This window comes from Meles meles, chromosome 17, assembly GCF_922984935.1.
Source record: "Meles meles chromosome 17, mMelMel3.1 paternal haplotype, whole genome shotgun sequence".
Taxonomy (NCBI): Eukaryota; Metazoa; Chordata; class Mammalia; order Carnivora; family Mustelidae; genus Meles; species Meles meles.
The window spans coordinates 66,236,948-66,252,361 of NC_060082.1; the positions used below are offsets into that span (position 1 = coordinate 66,236,948).

At 40.4% G+C, this 15,414-nt stretch overlaps 1 protein-coding gene and 1 pseudogene across 2 annotated transcripts in view; one reads left to right on the forward strand and one right to left on the reverse strand.

Moving 5' to 3' along the window:
• Nucleotides 1–9,484, reverse strand: part of LOC123928127 (dimethylaniline monooxygenase [N-oxide-forming] 3) — a 28,780-nt gene extending 19,296 nt beyond the window's left edge. Inside the window, exons 1-2 of one of the 2 annotated variants that reach the window (XM_045983191.1) lie at nt 9,203–9,484; nt 4,379–4,516 (exon numbers count right to left, since the gene is read on the reverse strand). In XM_045983191.1, the coding sequence (XP_045839147.1) occupies nt 4,379–4,510 (132 nt within the window). In that variant the 5' untranslated portion in view covers nt 4,511–4,516; nt 9,203–9,484. Of the gene's footprint in view, nt 1–4,378; nt 4,517–6,087; nt 6,169–9,202 lie in introns of those variants that run through there. The other variant, XM_045983192.1, reaches the window with a different exon arrangement.
• LOC123928496 lies at nt 3,569–3,684 on the forward strand (annotated as a pseudogene).
• Nucleotides 9,485–15,414: the final 5,930 nt, after the last annotated feature.

A 15,414-nucleotide genomic window follows, 5' to 3' on the forward strand; every position in this document is an offset into this window, starting at 1 on the left:
AACATAGATGAATGATGACTGGTGTAACAGACCAAAGAAAGCCCAAAGCTAAGCCTCAGTCTAATCAAATGAGAATCCAGATCCAGTAATGATATCGTAAGACATACAAGGTCTAAAGTCTTTTTTTTCAGATGTATAACTTCTCAGAGAACTACTGGAGGATGTAGTCTGAATGTAATCTACTAAAAGGGGAGACTAAACGAAATAATAGGACAATAAAGGCTCCAAAAACCAGGGTCATCCCTGCAGCAGTGTTGCAGCCCTTACTAGAGAAGGAAGACAAGCAGAAGAACTATCTCTAAGAGACGATTGAAAGAAGAATTAAGTGTGTTTAAACTGATTGAGAAGAGAACCATAATTCGAGGGAGAGCTTGGGGGATGAATTACAGATAGTATTTGTAAGGTTAAACAAAGCATACAAGGCAATTACTAATTCCAGTGCAAATAAAAGTTGTTCAAGGAAGAAAATGTAATCAGAATCCTCTGAGTGGCTCCGTGGTGACCAGTATTTACCCGATTCTAACAATATAAACATGAAGGCTTGTTTAAACAAAAAAGATCATAAAACCATATGAAGAAGGAGATGAAAGATTCTGTAAATGGCTGTGACTTTTGTTCCATGTAATTTAAGGGATTGCTGTTTGTACATAACACATTCTATAGGTGCAGAGAAAGTTACAAAAAATGAGGAAATGGGCCAAAAATGAAAATAATGAAACAGAGAATTTGAATTTAGTTTAAAAGAGGCCAGTTATTACTTTGAGTAAGGGGAAATACAGTGTTGCCTGATATTCTGATTTTTCAAAAGAAGACAGATCTCTAGATTTTTATGTAAAATATCACGATTTTAAAATGTTAAAATATTAAAAACTTCATAGATAAAATAGATTAGATTAGCTACAGTACAAAAAGAGCCAGTTTGCTAACTCTAAAATATATAAAAACAATTTATTTTTGTATAGTAATTTTGTGATTTGTGGCTTTTGGTGAGGTTAGAAAGCTTGGTAGAGACTACACATTAAGAAACAAATTGATCCTGGGGCGCCTGGGTGGCTCAGTGGGTTAAAGCCTCTGCCTTCGGCTCAGGTCATGATCCCAGGTCATGATCCCAGGTCACGATCCCTGGGATCGAGCCCCGCATCGGGCTCTCTGCTCCGCGGGGAGCCTGCTTCCTCCTCTCTCTCCTGCCTGCCTCTCTGCATAGTTGTGATTCCTCTCTGTCAAATAAATAAAATATTAAAAAAAAAAAAGAAACAAATTGATCCTAAGGGTGGAATAAAATCAGGGGAGGTAAACAGAGGGTTGTTCGCCCAGAAAAAAGAGGATTATTCATGAAACTTTGGGCCCAAATCCGGACAATTTATTGATGTATTGTTCGGGGATCTCCTGGGAAAGAAAGACATTTCCCTTGGACTAGACCTGTGACCTAGTCCTAAAGTACTTTATTTTCTCAGTGATCAAAACAGGTGAGGGAAATACATCATTCTGGCTTTAGATCAGTGTTGCACTCGAGAACTAGCGGGGCACAGGGAGGTGCGACAGGAAACAGCCGCAGTGGTAAATGATCCGCACCTTTATTTTTTCACACTTAAGAAATTTTTGGATACCTCTCGAAGGGGGGAAAAATGCTGAGAGAATGTAAAGTGTTGACTTTAGAAACCAAAGGTAATGAAAATTAAAAATTAACAGGATTTTATAATATAATCCCATAATGTGAATTCTAGGCACACAGCGTAGGCTCCGTGTGGTGTTTGAGAAACAAGGGAAGTATGCCATCACCTGCAGTGTGGACCCTCTCACAGAGGTAATTAGGAAACTCTAAGTAACCAGTGTCTTAGTTTCCTCTGTACTGTAATAAGTTACCACCAACTTAATGGCTTAAAACAGCAGGAATCTATTTTCTGAGAATTCCAGAGGCCAGTAGTCAGAAATCAGTATCACTGGGCTGAAATCAAGGTGTTTCACTGGGCTGTGTTCATTCCAGAGGGTCTAGGGGACAGCTTATTCCTTGTCCCTTCCAGCTTCTGGTGGAGGCCAGCATTCCTTGGCCTTTTCAGTGCCCAGAGGCCACTTGCATTCCTTGGCTAGTGGCCTCTTCCTCCTATTTGAAGACGGAGGTCAGAACAGTCAGAGCATAGCATCTTCAAATCTCACTTTCTGCTCAAGTGATCACATTGTCTTTCCCCTTCTATCTCTGGGTGTCAAGTCTCCCTCTGCTTCCCTCTTAGAAGCATATATGCTATGGTATTTCTAGCACAGAATGTAGAATGATTTCACCATCTCAAGATCCTTAACTTAATCATATCTTAGTTTTCCTTATTAGGAACATTTGTGAGTTCCAGGGATTAGGGCCTGGTACCTATGCGGGGGATCATTGTTCAATTGTTGAGTCTACCACAGGCCACTGGCCCCTAAAGATTCACATCTATTCCACGTGCAAAATACATTCACCCCATCTCCTCACCCCCAAATCTCAATCCATTGCAGCATCAGATCAAGTCCTGACTCTCATCTGTACATCATCAGCTCAAAAGTCCCAAATGGTATCACCTAAATTATCCAAATCAGGTATGAATGAGACTCCGGGTCTGACCGGTCTGATCGTAATGGCCAAAATGCCTCCCAGGCTGTGGACCTGTGAACTAGCACACAAGTTCTCCTCTACTAAAGGACAGCAACGACACGGGCGTTGGGTGCCAGTTACAGATGCTCCCCTGCCGAAAGGGAGAGAATGGAAGGAAGAAAGGAGTTAGCAGTCCCAATTCTGAAATCTAGTAGGGTAAACATTATTAGGTGTCAAGGCTTAGGAATAATCTTCTGTGTCTCAAGTCTCCAGCCTCTGGGCCTCAGTTCCACCTTCTGGGGTAGTCTGTCTATTTTTTTTTTTTTAAGAGAAGCATATGTTTGCAGCTGAGGACATCATCCATCTATGATGCCAGGTTCAAATGTCAAAGTCTTTCCTGAGCAGCAGGATATGTAGCTGCTCTCAAGAGCTGTATTGGCAATGCCTACCGCCAACAACGTTCTGCAAAGTGAGTCTGAATGCGGGGACTGGCCAAGATTCCTGTGGAAATCCTGCTAGTTCAATAGGCCACTTACTAGAATGGCACCCGGCAGTTGACCGAGGAGTTAAACATTCAGGCTGGAGGGACAGACCAGCTTGAATCTGGATCTTGCCTTTGTCACTTACCAGCCGTTTACTACTTTTTTTTTTCTATTTAAGACTTCAGATTCATTTATCAAAATTCATACCTGCCGTATAGGATTGTTGTAAAGATTTAATTCAATGGGAAAAAGTGTTAGGCATATGGAAACTGTCCACTGTAATAGCCCTAAGAATCAACAGAGTGCTAGTCTGAAGCCCCGTCAGCACATTTGAGCAACACAGTCAGGCTCTACAATGTCATGCAAGATGTTGAGCAGTTTCAAGAATTCTTTACAGTCCAGAAAAATAACCATATTCTCATGTCTTTATAATACTGTCTCCTCAAATTCAATCTTATTGAGGTATAAAACACAATACTAATTTTGCACTTGAGGAAATGGTAGCTTAAAAAGGGTTATTGCTAGCTTTGCGCAGTGGCAGTATCGTAGCCAATGAGGTTTATCCGAGGCGCGATTATTGCTAATTGAAAAAGGGTTATTGCTCCTCCTAAATTGGCATATATGAACGGTCTATCAGAAGAAGAAGAAGGAGAAGGAGAAGGAGAAGAAGACATACGGGGTGGGCTTAGCCATGCAGTGTTTCTAAGGTGAGAGACAGTGAGGGAGCTGGGGCACAGGCAAGCCCCTCACACCAGCCGATGTGGTTGTCAGGCCACAGAGGAAGTGATTTAATGGTTGCATAAAGGCCTGTCTGCTGACAGAGTCATTATTATGAATGCACAGAGACTAAAGGACATTGAAGAACTTCAAGTCAGTGTATCTTCTTCTTGGTTCCTCCTTTGGCAGTATCATTAATTATATGGTTTTTGTAAGGCCAAACAGCACCTGAAACCTTAAAACCTGTGGTCTGAATCATTAAGTGGACCTTTGGTTAAGCTCAACAAAAGAATGAGAACAACTCTGGTTTTTAAATGAGTAACTGATATAGTTACATTACATAAACTTAACCAGTATTTGCCCTTGCACTTCATTCCCAGAAGTGGCTCAGTTATTAATGGTTTACCAGCAGCGAATTCTGTACACAGAACCTACAAAGCTAGCTCACTATCTCATTTACTTCTGAAGTGAGCAAGCAACTTACTTTCCAGCCTGCTCCTGTGTTTTGTAGATCCTAACCTAAGAGGGGTTTTGACCGCATGGAATCTGGTTTGGAGGCCTGTGCTTCTGCAATGCGTCCTCACTTCTTGCTTTGCTGCACTGACGTCCCACTCACCGAGAACTTCCACAGGCCCCCAACATCTTCACTCCTCTCGAAGCAGGTGGGCTCCAGCCCCTCTTCCAGACAGCTTCTGATGGAGGCTAAGCCACTGACACCAGCTCCGACGATGGCCACTCTCTTCCCCATGGCTGCCTGTGCAAAGGCCCGAAGAACATTACTAGAACAGTATTGCCGAAAACAACTTCTTCTTCTTCTTCTCTTTTTTTTTTTTTGTATCATTCTTTGGCTTACTTAGAAACTTTGGGGGCACCTGGGTGGCTCAGTTGGTTAAGCGTCCCCCTCATGATTTTTTTTTTTTAAAGATTTTTATTCATTTATTTGACAGACAGAGCTCACAAGTAGGCAGAGAGGCAGGCAGAGACAGAGAGAGAGAGGAGGAAGCAGGCTCCCCACAGAGCAGAGAGCCGGACGCGGGGCTTCGATCCCAGGACCCTGGGATCATGACCCGAGCCGAAGGCAGAGGCTTTAACCCACTGAGCCATCCAGGCACCCCCCCCCCTCATGATTTTGGTTAAGGTCATGATCTCATGGTTGTGGGATTGAGCTCTGTGCTCAGCAGGAAGTCTGTTTGAGATTCTCTCTCTCTCCCCCTCTTCCTTTGCCCCTCCCCCCACTGGAGCTCTCCTCCCCCTCAAACAAATAAATTTTTAAAAACCTTTATTTTTGCACTAAAAAAGCAATATTAAAAAATAGATCAGAACTCTTTTTACTAATCGAACTACATTTTGCTTTTTCTCTCTGATTTCTTTTTTTTTAAAAAAGATTTTATTTATTTATTTGATAGAGATGACAAGTAGGCAGAGAAGCAGGTGCAGAGAGAGGAGGAAGCTGGCTCCCTGCTGAGCAGAGAGCCCGAGGCGGGCTCCATCCCAGAACTCTGGGATCACGACCTGAGCTGAAGGCAGAGGCTTTAACCCACTGATCCAAACAGGGGCCCCTCTCTCTGATTTCTAAAGAGAATATTTTTTTGTTTTTTTTTTGTTTTTTTTTTTTTCCGAAAAGAGCAGCGTTTTGTTTTTAGTCAACTCCTCCAAATTAAGAGACTGATGGCCCACCATATGTATTTATCTTTTTTGCTTTTGGCTTTTTATCATTGATTTTCTACCAGAGAGAGTGAATATGAGCAAGAAAAGGAGCCTCACAACTAAAACCCAGAAGCGCGCGGTACCCACAAACGCGTACGTGTCTGTGAATGAAGAAACAATATGCATGTGGACGTGCACACACACTTATTCCTCCTTCTCTTTGACATAGGACTCCATGAGGAACACGGTCAGGGCACGTCCGCATTTCAGTATACCAGGCAATCACCCGTTCCTCCCTGCAATGTTCTTCATCTTCTCAATGAAAAGAAAAGTCCGGTCTCTTATCTGAAAACTTCTTTCCACTAGCTGCCATTTCCACCTCCATTCTCTTTTTTAAAAATTAGATTTCCTAATCTTTTCCTGTTTCTGACACTATCTTTAGGCCTTACTATTACTTCTCTCTGTTTTTTTTTTTCTTTTTAGGCAAAACCACATAAGTATGTAGTGAAGCAGCTTGGATGACAAGAACTTGTCCCTTACTTCTCAGGGAAAAAAAGATCTACCTGAATTATGTGTCATTCTCATTCTGGCCACACTTGGTATGAACTGTAGATTCCCTTCCCATCCCCCCTCCTCCCTCTCAACCCATTATAATACCATCCTTTTCCCCTTCTCTACCTTTTTCTTTATCTTCCCTTCTGTATGTGTAAGTCCTGTCCGAGTCGTTTGGGCAGTTGGGAAGGAAAATGTTTTCCCTGGGCCAGCACTCCATGGAAATTATTGGAAAATGGGAGGAACTGCTTTTATCTGTTTGTTTTTTTTTTTTTTTTTTTTTTTTTTTTTAGTTTGGGGGAGGAACAGCTTTCAAAGGGGAAATCACTTCCTGGTCTTCTCACAAGTGAGCCCGTACCGCCTGCTCCCCAGATGGGCTGGACTCTGCCCAGTCTCCTGGCTACCCAGTGCCTGCTTTCCCTTTAGTCAAGGCAAACATGATCACTGTTTACCTTCTAGGTACCTTGTAGAAGGTACTTGGTCTGGAGTCAGGCAGTTTTTCCCAGATGACTTGGTTTTCTGCTGTGTTATTTTGAAGTATACCCTGTTTTATTCAGTCCTAATTTTTTGAGGGATCAGGGGTATCTCCTAATAGCCCCCCTAATACTATAGAAATCTAGCGGCTTAATTGACATATCCCAGCAGTAAAAATGGGTTCTCTTTGTTCCTTCCTCCTGTTCTCTCTTTTGACTTTTGTGGTCAAAGGCCTGGATTTTGCAAATTGGTATTTCTTTGATTTTGGGGGACAGTGTACCATCATGGAAAAAATCAAGTTTAGTAAATTGACCCATTAGTACCAGGTAAAATTATGTTGGTGATAAGATTAATCAAGCTGCACCTAACTCCCACTCCTGAAATACAGTGAAATTCCTAAAAATTCATTCCCTGTCAAGCGTATTCTTATATCACTTAAATTATGACACCTCAATTATTCTACCCATTAATCCCTCCATGAAGCAGGTGATGCTTAGCATAAACTGTCATATATTTCATTTTGGAGGAACTGCTTTTTTATGTCTTTTGGAGATGTTGGTGCCCATCTGTAAAGTAAACACAGTTAAGTGAACAGACAAGATGTCAGATCTCCATACTGTCAGATGTTTGGCCTTGAGCAAGTCATTTAACCTCTCCAATTCTTGGTTCCTTTGTTAATGAAATAGGGATACTACACTACAACCATTTGTCTTGCTCAGTTATCACAAGGATTATGGGATATGTGTGTGTGTATATATATATATCCCCCCACACAAGGCATGTAGAGGTAACAATTGCCAAATGGTAAATGTGAGGTATCGGTAAGATTTTTTTCTTTAAATCACAGGGATCACTAAATTTTCTAGGGCTTCAATTCAGACCACATGATTTTTTTAAATTATTTTTATTAACATATAATGCATTATTTGCCCCAGGGGAACAGGTCTGTGAATCACCACAGATGACATGACTTTATATCCTCTCATTTTTCGTAGAGCTCTTCCTCAGGAACATTCCTGTAGGCTTGTTCATCTAAGGAGGGGCAGGACACACACACCCAATTCCATCTTAGCCTCTAATGTTGTTTTCTCTCTCTAGCAGGTGAAAAAGGCCACTCTTCCACTCTCTGACCTTTTCAGGAGTGTATTCCATCTGTGGCGGACACATATACTGGCCCTGGTCCCTCTCCTGGGCATCTCAGCCTAGCTTTTACTTGCTGTAGCTTTCTGCAAAGCTCTTTTTCATCTTCAGAATCTCAACTGCCCAGGCTTGATTGGGGCAGTGGCCACTCCCTGCTTCATTGCCCCCCTTTCCAAACCTTCTATGCAGTTTCCTTCCTGTTCTCTGGATTGGGGCCAGTTAGAGAGGCGGTTTGGTAGAGCAGTTTAGCTCAGACACTATGGCCCTTCTTGGAGGCAGATCAGGTGTGTCCCAAGCTTACTCTTAATTCCTGGCCACCTCCCCGTGCACGATCTTTGACGGCTCTTCTAGACCCTGCAGCTTCCGGTTTCCAGGCAGAAGTCTGAATGTGAGAGCTTCAGGGAACAGGCCTGACAACTGAGACTTCCTGCAGGAATATTTGAGTTAAACACTGAGACTGGACCAACTCCGTGTCTTTTCTCTATTCCTTGACTTGTTCAGTCCCCATAACTGCATAGAAGAGGTACCTGTACACGCTTGTAAAGAGATCGTCATTTTGCACGTGCCCAGGGAGATTTGGTGCCTGGTGCCTCCTTTCCTCTCGGAGAAGGCTAGAGTTGGGGGTTGACAAACTTTTTCTGCAAAGGGCCAGCAGCAGATATTTCAGGTTTCACTCTGCCGCTGTAGCCAAAAACCCTTGCAGACAGTATGTAAATTGATGGGTGAGGATGTGTTCTAGTGAAACTTACTGATAGATCCTGAAATTTGAATTCCATATAATTTTCATATGTTACAAAATATTCATCTTCTTTTGATTTTTTTCCCCAAACCATTTGAAACTGTGAAAACCATTCTTGGCTTGCAAGTCATGCAGAAACAAATGGGACCGGATTTGGCCACAGGTTTACCCCTGCTTTGGAGAAATGACATTGTTCGGAGTGTTGCGGGGCTCCTGTGAGGTGATCTTAATGAAAAACTTATCAGCTGTTAGTTCATCTGCTTAATCGTCTGCTCACACACCAAAATCATAAGTCCCGGTGAGGTGCAACAGTGACAAGGAATGATTTAAAATCAAAGTTTAAAAGTCCAACAACAGAATAGAGACAAATCCAAGTCAAACAAGTCCTTAACTAGCAGGTCCCACAGCTTTGGTAAACTTCCTTCAAGAAAGCTTCAGAAGAGATCATTGATTTCTGACACTGGGTATTCTTATTTAAACACGTGTGAATGAGGGGCGCCTGGGGGGCTCAGTAGGTTAAGCACCTGCTTTTGGCTCAGGTCATGACGCTGGGGTCCTGGAACTGAGCCCTGTGTCAGGCTCCCTGCTCAGCGGAGAGTCTGCTTCTCTGCTCCTCCCTCCACTCGTGCTAGCTCGGTGGCTCTCATGTGAATTGGTAGAAGAGCAAAGGAAACTTTATGAGTCCGGGTGTTGCTGAAGAGCAAATGTAGACTTTTTTTTCTTAAATAGATAAATGTTTGGACACTTCGTCTGCTCAGAAGAGCACATCTTACAGAGGGTAAGTTATCTGAATCACCTTGAGGAGGAAACCAAGGAGACACGTGTCTCGCAGCTGGCCTAAATGGGCTCGCTGTCACAAGAGGTCAGAACTAAGGAAGAGTGCCGTACCTGGTGTGTCAAGAAGTGATGAGAATCGAGTCAAACTCCTTCAAAATAAACAAGATGAGGTGGCTCCGTGGCGCAATGGATGGCGCATTGGACTTCTAAACAAGATGAATATAACAAAGCCAAGACGAGGCACCAATCCAAAAGGCAGGAAGGGAGTCCCAACGGCAGAAAAATCAAGAATTTGGAGCTCGCTTTAAATGAAACAGAAACAGAAACAGAAAATCAGCCAAGGGAGAAATTCTTGGGAATTAGTACTACTGAGCAAAATGTCTACATATTGCTTTTATTGGTTAATTTGTGTGCGGTACTTAGTGTACTGCTCTGGTTAAACTATGCCGGCTGTAATACCAGTGTTGCAAGCATGGTTAACCTTTGAATGATGCCGGGGTCAGCGACTCTACCCCTGTGCAGCTGAAGATCTGTGAGTAATTTTTAACTCCCCGACATAATATGACTCATATTATTCCTACATATCGAAAGGCCTTTTTCCCCCTGAATAATATACAACAATATGTGAAATTATTCCAAACCCATAAATAAGATTATATCCTTCTGTGTGGCTGAAGAGTCAGGGTCGATGTCGATATAAAACTGGGTCACTCAGGATCAAAGGAAATGATACTTGGGATCTGCTCATAGTCCAGTAATCCCAGCTGCTGGTACTGGGATGTCAGTAACAATATTGCATTGATTATCAGAACACACCGAACGGTGGTGTTTGGCGCTGAGACGCAGTTGGTGGTTTTAGATTGATAACGGTAGTAGCAAGACTGATTGCACCTAGCATCGCCGAGGAACCTGCTAAATGTAAAGAAAAGATAGTGAAATACACAGAAGCTGCTGCGGGGACTAATTACGGGTTGATTCTGTGCTGGTACCTCTTTAATGCTTGATGGGGCCAGTGGGCCAAAGAATAGTGGTAGAAGAAGTAAAAGTTTATATTGTTTGTTTGAAGAAATGCTGTATCAGAGTCTGCCGAAGCCCTTGATTCTAACAGATATTACTGTTGGAAAGATTATTATGAACAAGGGAACAGTAGCAATGTTACAAATTTTATCATTTCTTTTTTTAAAAAGATTTTATTTATTTGAGTAAATTTTATCATTTCTTAATAAAGCTCCAGGTTGACCTAATTCAGCATGAGTAAGAAGAGTTAAGGAGGTTCCTCCCATTCTGGTTCGAGCACGGAACTGTAACCGTGATGTGTCAATGTCTTCATGGTTTGTTAATAGCAGGTGGTTTATGGAAACAGATGAAATGGATGAGTAAGCATTAGACTAAATCTAAAGACGGAGGCTGAATCCTGTTTTTACCAAGCCCTGTGGTGAATAACAGATTGAGCTGCAAATTCAAAAAAGGAGCTTTGGTTTTGTCACGTTGCCCCATCTTTCTCCTCTAAACCCTGGAAAAGACCAAAGACAGTTGACTGGAGGATTTAGAGGGGATTTAGCGTAATTCAAGTGTTTGATTTGCATTTAGTTGATGTAAGATAGCCCACAAGATAGCCCACAATCTGTATTTCAGGACCACAGAGCTTTAGAGGTGTTTCACCTACGTTAGCCCAGATTCCTAGTCCGGCACTGATGATTTTGGTGTTAGGGGAAGGACTGATGTTGATTCAATGTTGAATGGACATAAAAAAATTACTTGGCTTATGTCTGCAAATTGTAATTTTATTTCTGTTATTTATTGACAGAAAGGGTAGTGAGGTAGAATAATAATTGTGTGTAGAACTATAGATTAAGTAGGGCTAGGGTAGTTTTAATGTTGGTATAATAATGCTGCTAGTTTTGGAAAATTATTCATTTGGGTAAACAAACAAACAAACCAGTGAGTGTTGGGAGGCTTCCTAGGGATAATATAATCAGAAAAACCATAGTAGTAATTATAGGTATTCTACTCCATGATTTCATGTGTATGGAAGTTTTGTGGTGGATGGCTGTAGATAAATAGTACACATGTAGTAAGTGTTAATAGAATGTAAATTAATAGGTTTAGAGCTGTGATGCTTGGTCTCTAAATCATGGCCAATTGATGAATAGGCTAGAAATTTTTATGGCTGTGCTTGGTTAAGCCCTCCTCATTCCCCTAACTATAATTGATACTATAGCAAGAATTAATATATTTAGATTAATTGATGGTGAAACTTGATATAAAACTGATGGTGAAATTTGATATAAAACTGATATGTAAGTTTTTGTCATGCGGATAGAACTGATAATTAATAGAATATCTGGTGTAACTTCTGGTACTCAAAGGTAGAATAGGGAAAATTCAGGTTTTTTAATAAAGGTGACTATAATAATAAAGGGTGCTATTGGATTGAAAACTTCAGTAGATGTTCATTGACCATAATAGCTATGATGATAGCTATTATGAAAGGTACAGATGTGGTGGAGAAATATTTAATGGATACTTTAATGGGTCATAGGTTAGAATTTTTAATTAGAATGGGAATATGGTTTATTATGTTTATCTGGAAACCAATTCAGATTATTAATTAGTGTGAGCTCAACAAAATGATTATCATGCTTGTAATAATGGTAAGTGACATAATAATAAATATAAGAGGATTTATTAGTATGGAAAGAATATAAACCACGGGGTATTGGTTTAATAGTTTATTTAGCTGACTTTAACATGGTGTGATATATTATGGAGATTTTAAATTTTGAGGATTGGGTTTAATCCTATAATTCTAGAAACAAGAGGGTTTAAACCTCTATTATTTATTCTATCAAAGTAATTCTTTTATCAGATATGTTTTTAAAGTTTGTGGCAGGATACTTGCTTTAGTAATGGAAATTGATACATATTATATGCCTAATGCTAGCATTAGTGATAAATTTTTTTCATAAGAGATATGTAAAATGGTCATATCAGCATTGTGGTTATGATGCTTGGATTCAAAAAAATAGAAGAAGGGTTATTTATTTATTTATTTTGGTGGAGGGGATAAATTTTTATTTATTTTTTAAATTTCTTTTCAGTGTTCCGGAATTCATTGTTTATGCACCACACCCAGTGCTCCATGCAGTCCATGCCCTCCATAATACCCATATAATACCACCAGGCTCACCCAACATCTCACCCCTCTCCCCTCTAAAACCCTCAGTTTGTTCCTCAGAGTCCACAGCCTCTCATGGTTCATCTCCCTCTCTGATTTCCCCCAACTCCCTTCTCCTCTCCATCTCCCCGTGTCCTCCGTGTTATTCCTTATGCTCCACAAGTAAGTGAAACCATATGATAATTGACTCTCTCTGCTTGACTTATTTCATTCAGCATAATCTCTTCCAGTCCTGTTCATGTTGATACAAAAGTTGGGTATTCATCCTTTCTGATGGAGGCATAATACTCCATAGGGTGTATGGACCATATCTTCCTTATCCATTCATCAGCTGAAAGGCATCTTGGTTCTTTCCACAGTTTGGTGACCGTGGCCATTGCTGCTATAAACATTGGGGTACAGATGGCCCTTCTTTTCACTCCATCTGTATCTTTTGGGTAAATACCCAGCAGTGCAATTGCAGGGTCATAGGAAAGCTCTGTTTTTAATTTCTTGAGGAATCTCCACACTGTTCTCCAAAGTGGCTGCACCAACTTGCATTCCTACCAACAGTGTAAGAGGGTTCCCCTTTCTCCACATCCTCTCCAACACACATTGTTTCCTGTCTTGCTAATTTTGGCCATTCTAACTGGTGTTAGGTGGTATCTCAATGTGGTTTTGATTTGAATCTCCCTGATGGCTAAAGATGATGAACATTTTTTCTTGTGTCTGTTAACCATTTGTATGTCAGAAGAAGGGTTTTAATAATGAAGTCAATTGTATACATTTCTGTATGTAAGTATTGTGACATTCTAGGAAAAGAATTGTTAAAGCGTTTGTTATGATAGTGTTGGCATATTTCCGCTAGAAAATTAACAAAGGGGCCTGCTGCATAGTTAACACTAAAACCAGAGACAAAATCTGATTCTCCCTCTGTTAAGTCAAAGGGTCTCAGGCAGTTTCTGGTGGGGGTTGAAATGGATCATATTATGGCTAGTTGTCATGATGAAAAAATGGATCATAAATACCCTTGAATAGTACTGAGGGCTGATGATGTAAATGACCCATTTACTAGTAGTACTGAGAAGAGAATAATTGCTAGTGTTACTTCACATGAAATTGGGCTACTGGTTGGCGTATATCAAGTAAGGCATATTTTGAATTTGAAGCTCATCCCGATCAGGGACTAGAATAAGTGGCTAAACTTGCTACAGCTAATAGGAATAACACACCTAGATTTATGTTGGTTAGTGGATACAGCATGGGCAGTAGAATACATGTCGTTCAGACTAGCGTAAGGGCTGGGATTGGTGCTACGATATAGATACGGATGGTGTTCATGATTGTCAAGACTCTTTGATAAAGAATTTGAGGGCTTTGCTGATAAAGTAGATGATGAAGACCAACAATATTTGGTCCTTTATGAAGTTCTATATAACCTAATACTTTTCATTCGTATAAGAAGTACTACAGCAAGTAAAATAAGAATAACAGAAGATTAATTATGAATATAGTGTTAAGAAGAGGATTTGAACCCTGACTTAAAACATTTCAAGTTTTATGCTATTACTGGACTTCCACTTTAACAAGCCCTGGTCTTGGTCTGGACATATAGAAATTAATTAGATTAAGATTATAACATGTGTTGGGGGCACCTGGGTGGCTCAGCGGGTTAAGCCTCTGCCTTCGGCTCAGGTCATGATCTCAGGATCTGAGATTGAGACCCATGTAGGGCTCTCTGCTCGGCAGGGAGCCTGCTTCCCTTCCTCTCTCTCTCTGCCTTCCTCTCTGCCTACTTGTGATCACTGTCTATCAAATGAATGAATAAAAATCTTTAAAAAAAAGATTATAACGTGTTTTAGGTTTAAGGCAATTTTCTCAAGTTGACCTTATTTCTCTCAGTTTTTTTTCTGTGGGGAAAATATTAACTGGAAATTGACCTGGAACACTCTAGTCTAAACTCAGATGAGGTAAAACTTTAATCATTGAACAGAAGGACCACTAGTAGTGATTACAACATTGGGACGTCCTGATCCAACACTGAGGTTTTATAAGCATTGTCGATGTCGACCCTAGAATGGGATTAGATTGCACTGTTATCAGTCTCTAGGATGTTTTGTTCTATTGGTCAGTTTTGGATCAGTAAGTGATAATGTGTATTCTGAGTAGTTTGGTCTAAATTTCAATCACTCATAAGTTATTTTATACTTCGAGGTCACTCCAATCAAAATTATTAATCCACTTAAATTCCTATCATTCCTCAGGGTGGTTAAAATGTTTGTATTTAGATTAATTAAAGCTCTGTAAAGTCTTCTGATCTTGTAATTCCTGCCTCTTTTTAGGACAGTTAATTTCACTGACTGAAAGGAAGAGACAGTAAAACCCTCACATGACCATTCATTCATATAAGTCCTCACTTGGAGAACAAATAAGCATGTTACCTTTCCGTGGTTAAGATACTGTGGCTAGTTAGTGCACCTAGTGTGAGATGCGCTAATACTAGAAATCTAGAGGCGGTGTTTTTGGTAAACAGGTGGTAAACAGGTGTTTTTGGTGAACAGGGTTTATGTTTTCGGTAAACAGTTTAGTAAACAGGTGTTTTTGGTAAACAGGGTTTATGTTTTCGGTAAACAGGTTGGTAAACAGGTGTTTTTGGTAAACAGGGTTTATGTTTGCTGAGTTCCTTTTACTTTTAAAAATCTTTCTTTAGGTGCGTGCTTGTGTTGGATTAACAATTGATTTAATAAATAGCTAATTATTAGGTTAAAGTTATTTAATTGCTGTCAGTGGTTATATTATCTAATAGAAACTTATAACAAAAAATAATTCCTGTTACTAGTATTAACAGCATTCCTTTTGTTAACTGATTATTCCAATCTTATATTAGAAGCTAATTTTTCTTATTGGAATGAAAATAAAATTGTTGAGCTTGAATGCTGTCTTAAATGATGGCTTATTTTTTTATTGTGTTATGTTAGTCACCGTAAAATACATCATTAGGTTGATGCAGTGTTCCAAGATTCATTGTTTATGCACCACACCCAGTGCTCCCTGCAATAACATGTCCTCCTGAATACCCAACACCAGGCTCACCCATCCCCCTCTCCCTCCCCTTTAAAACCCTCAGTTTGTTTCTCAGAGTCCACAGTCTCTCATGGTTCATCTC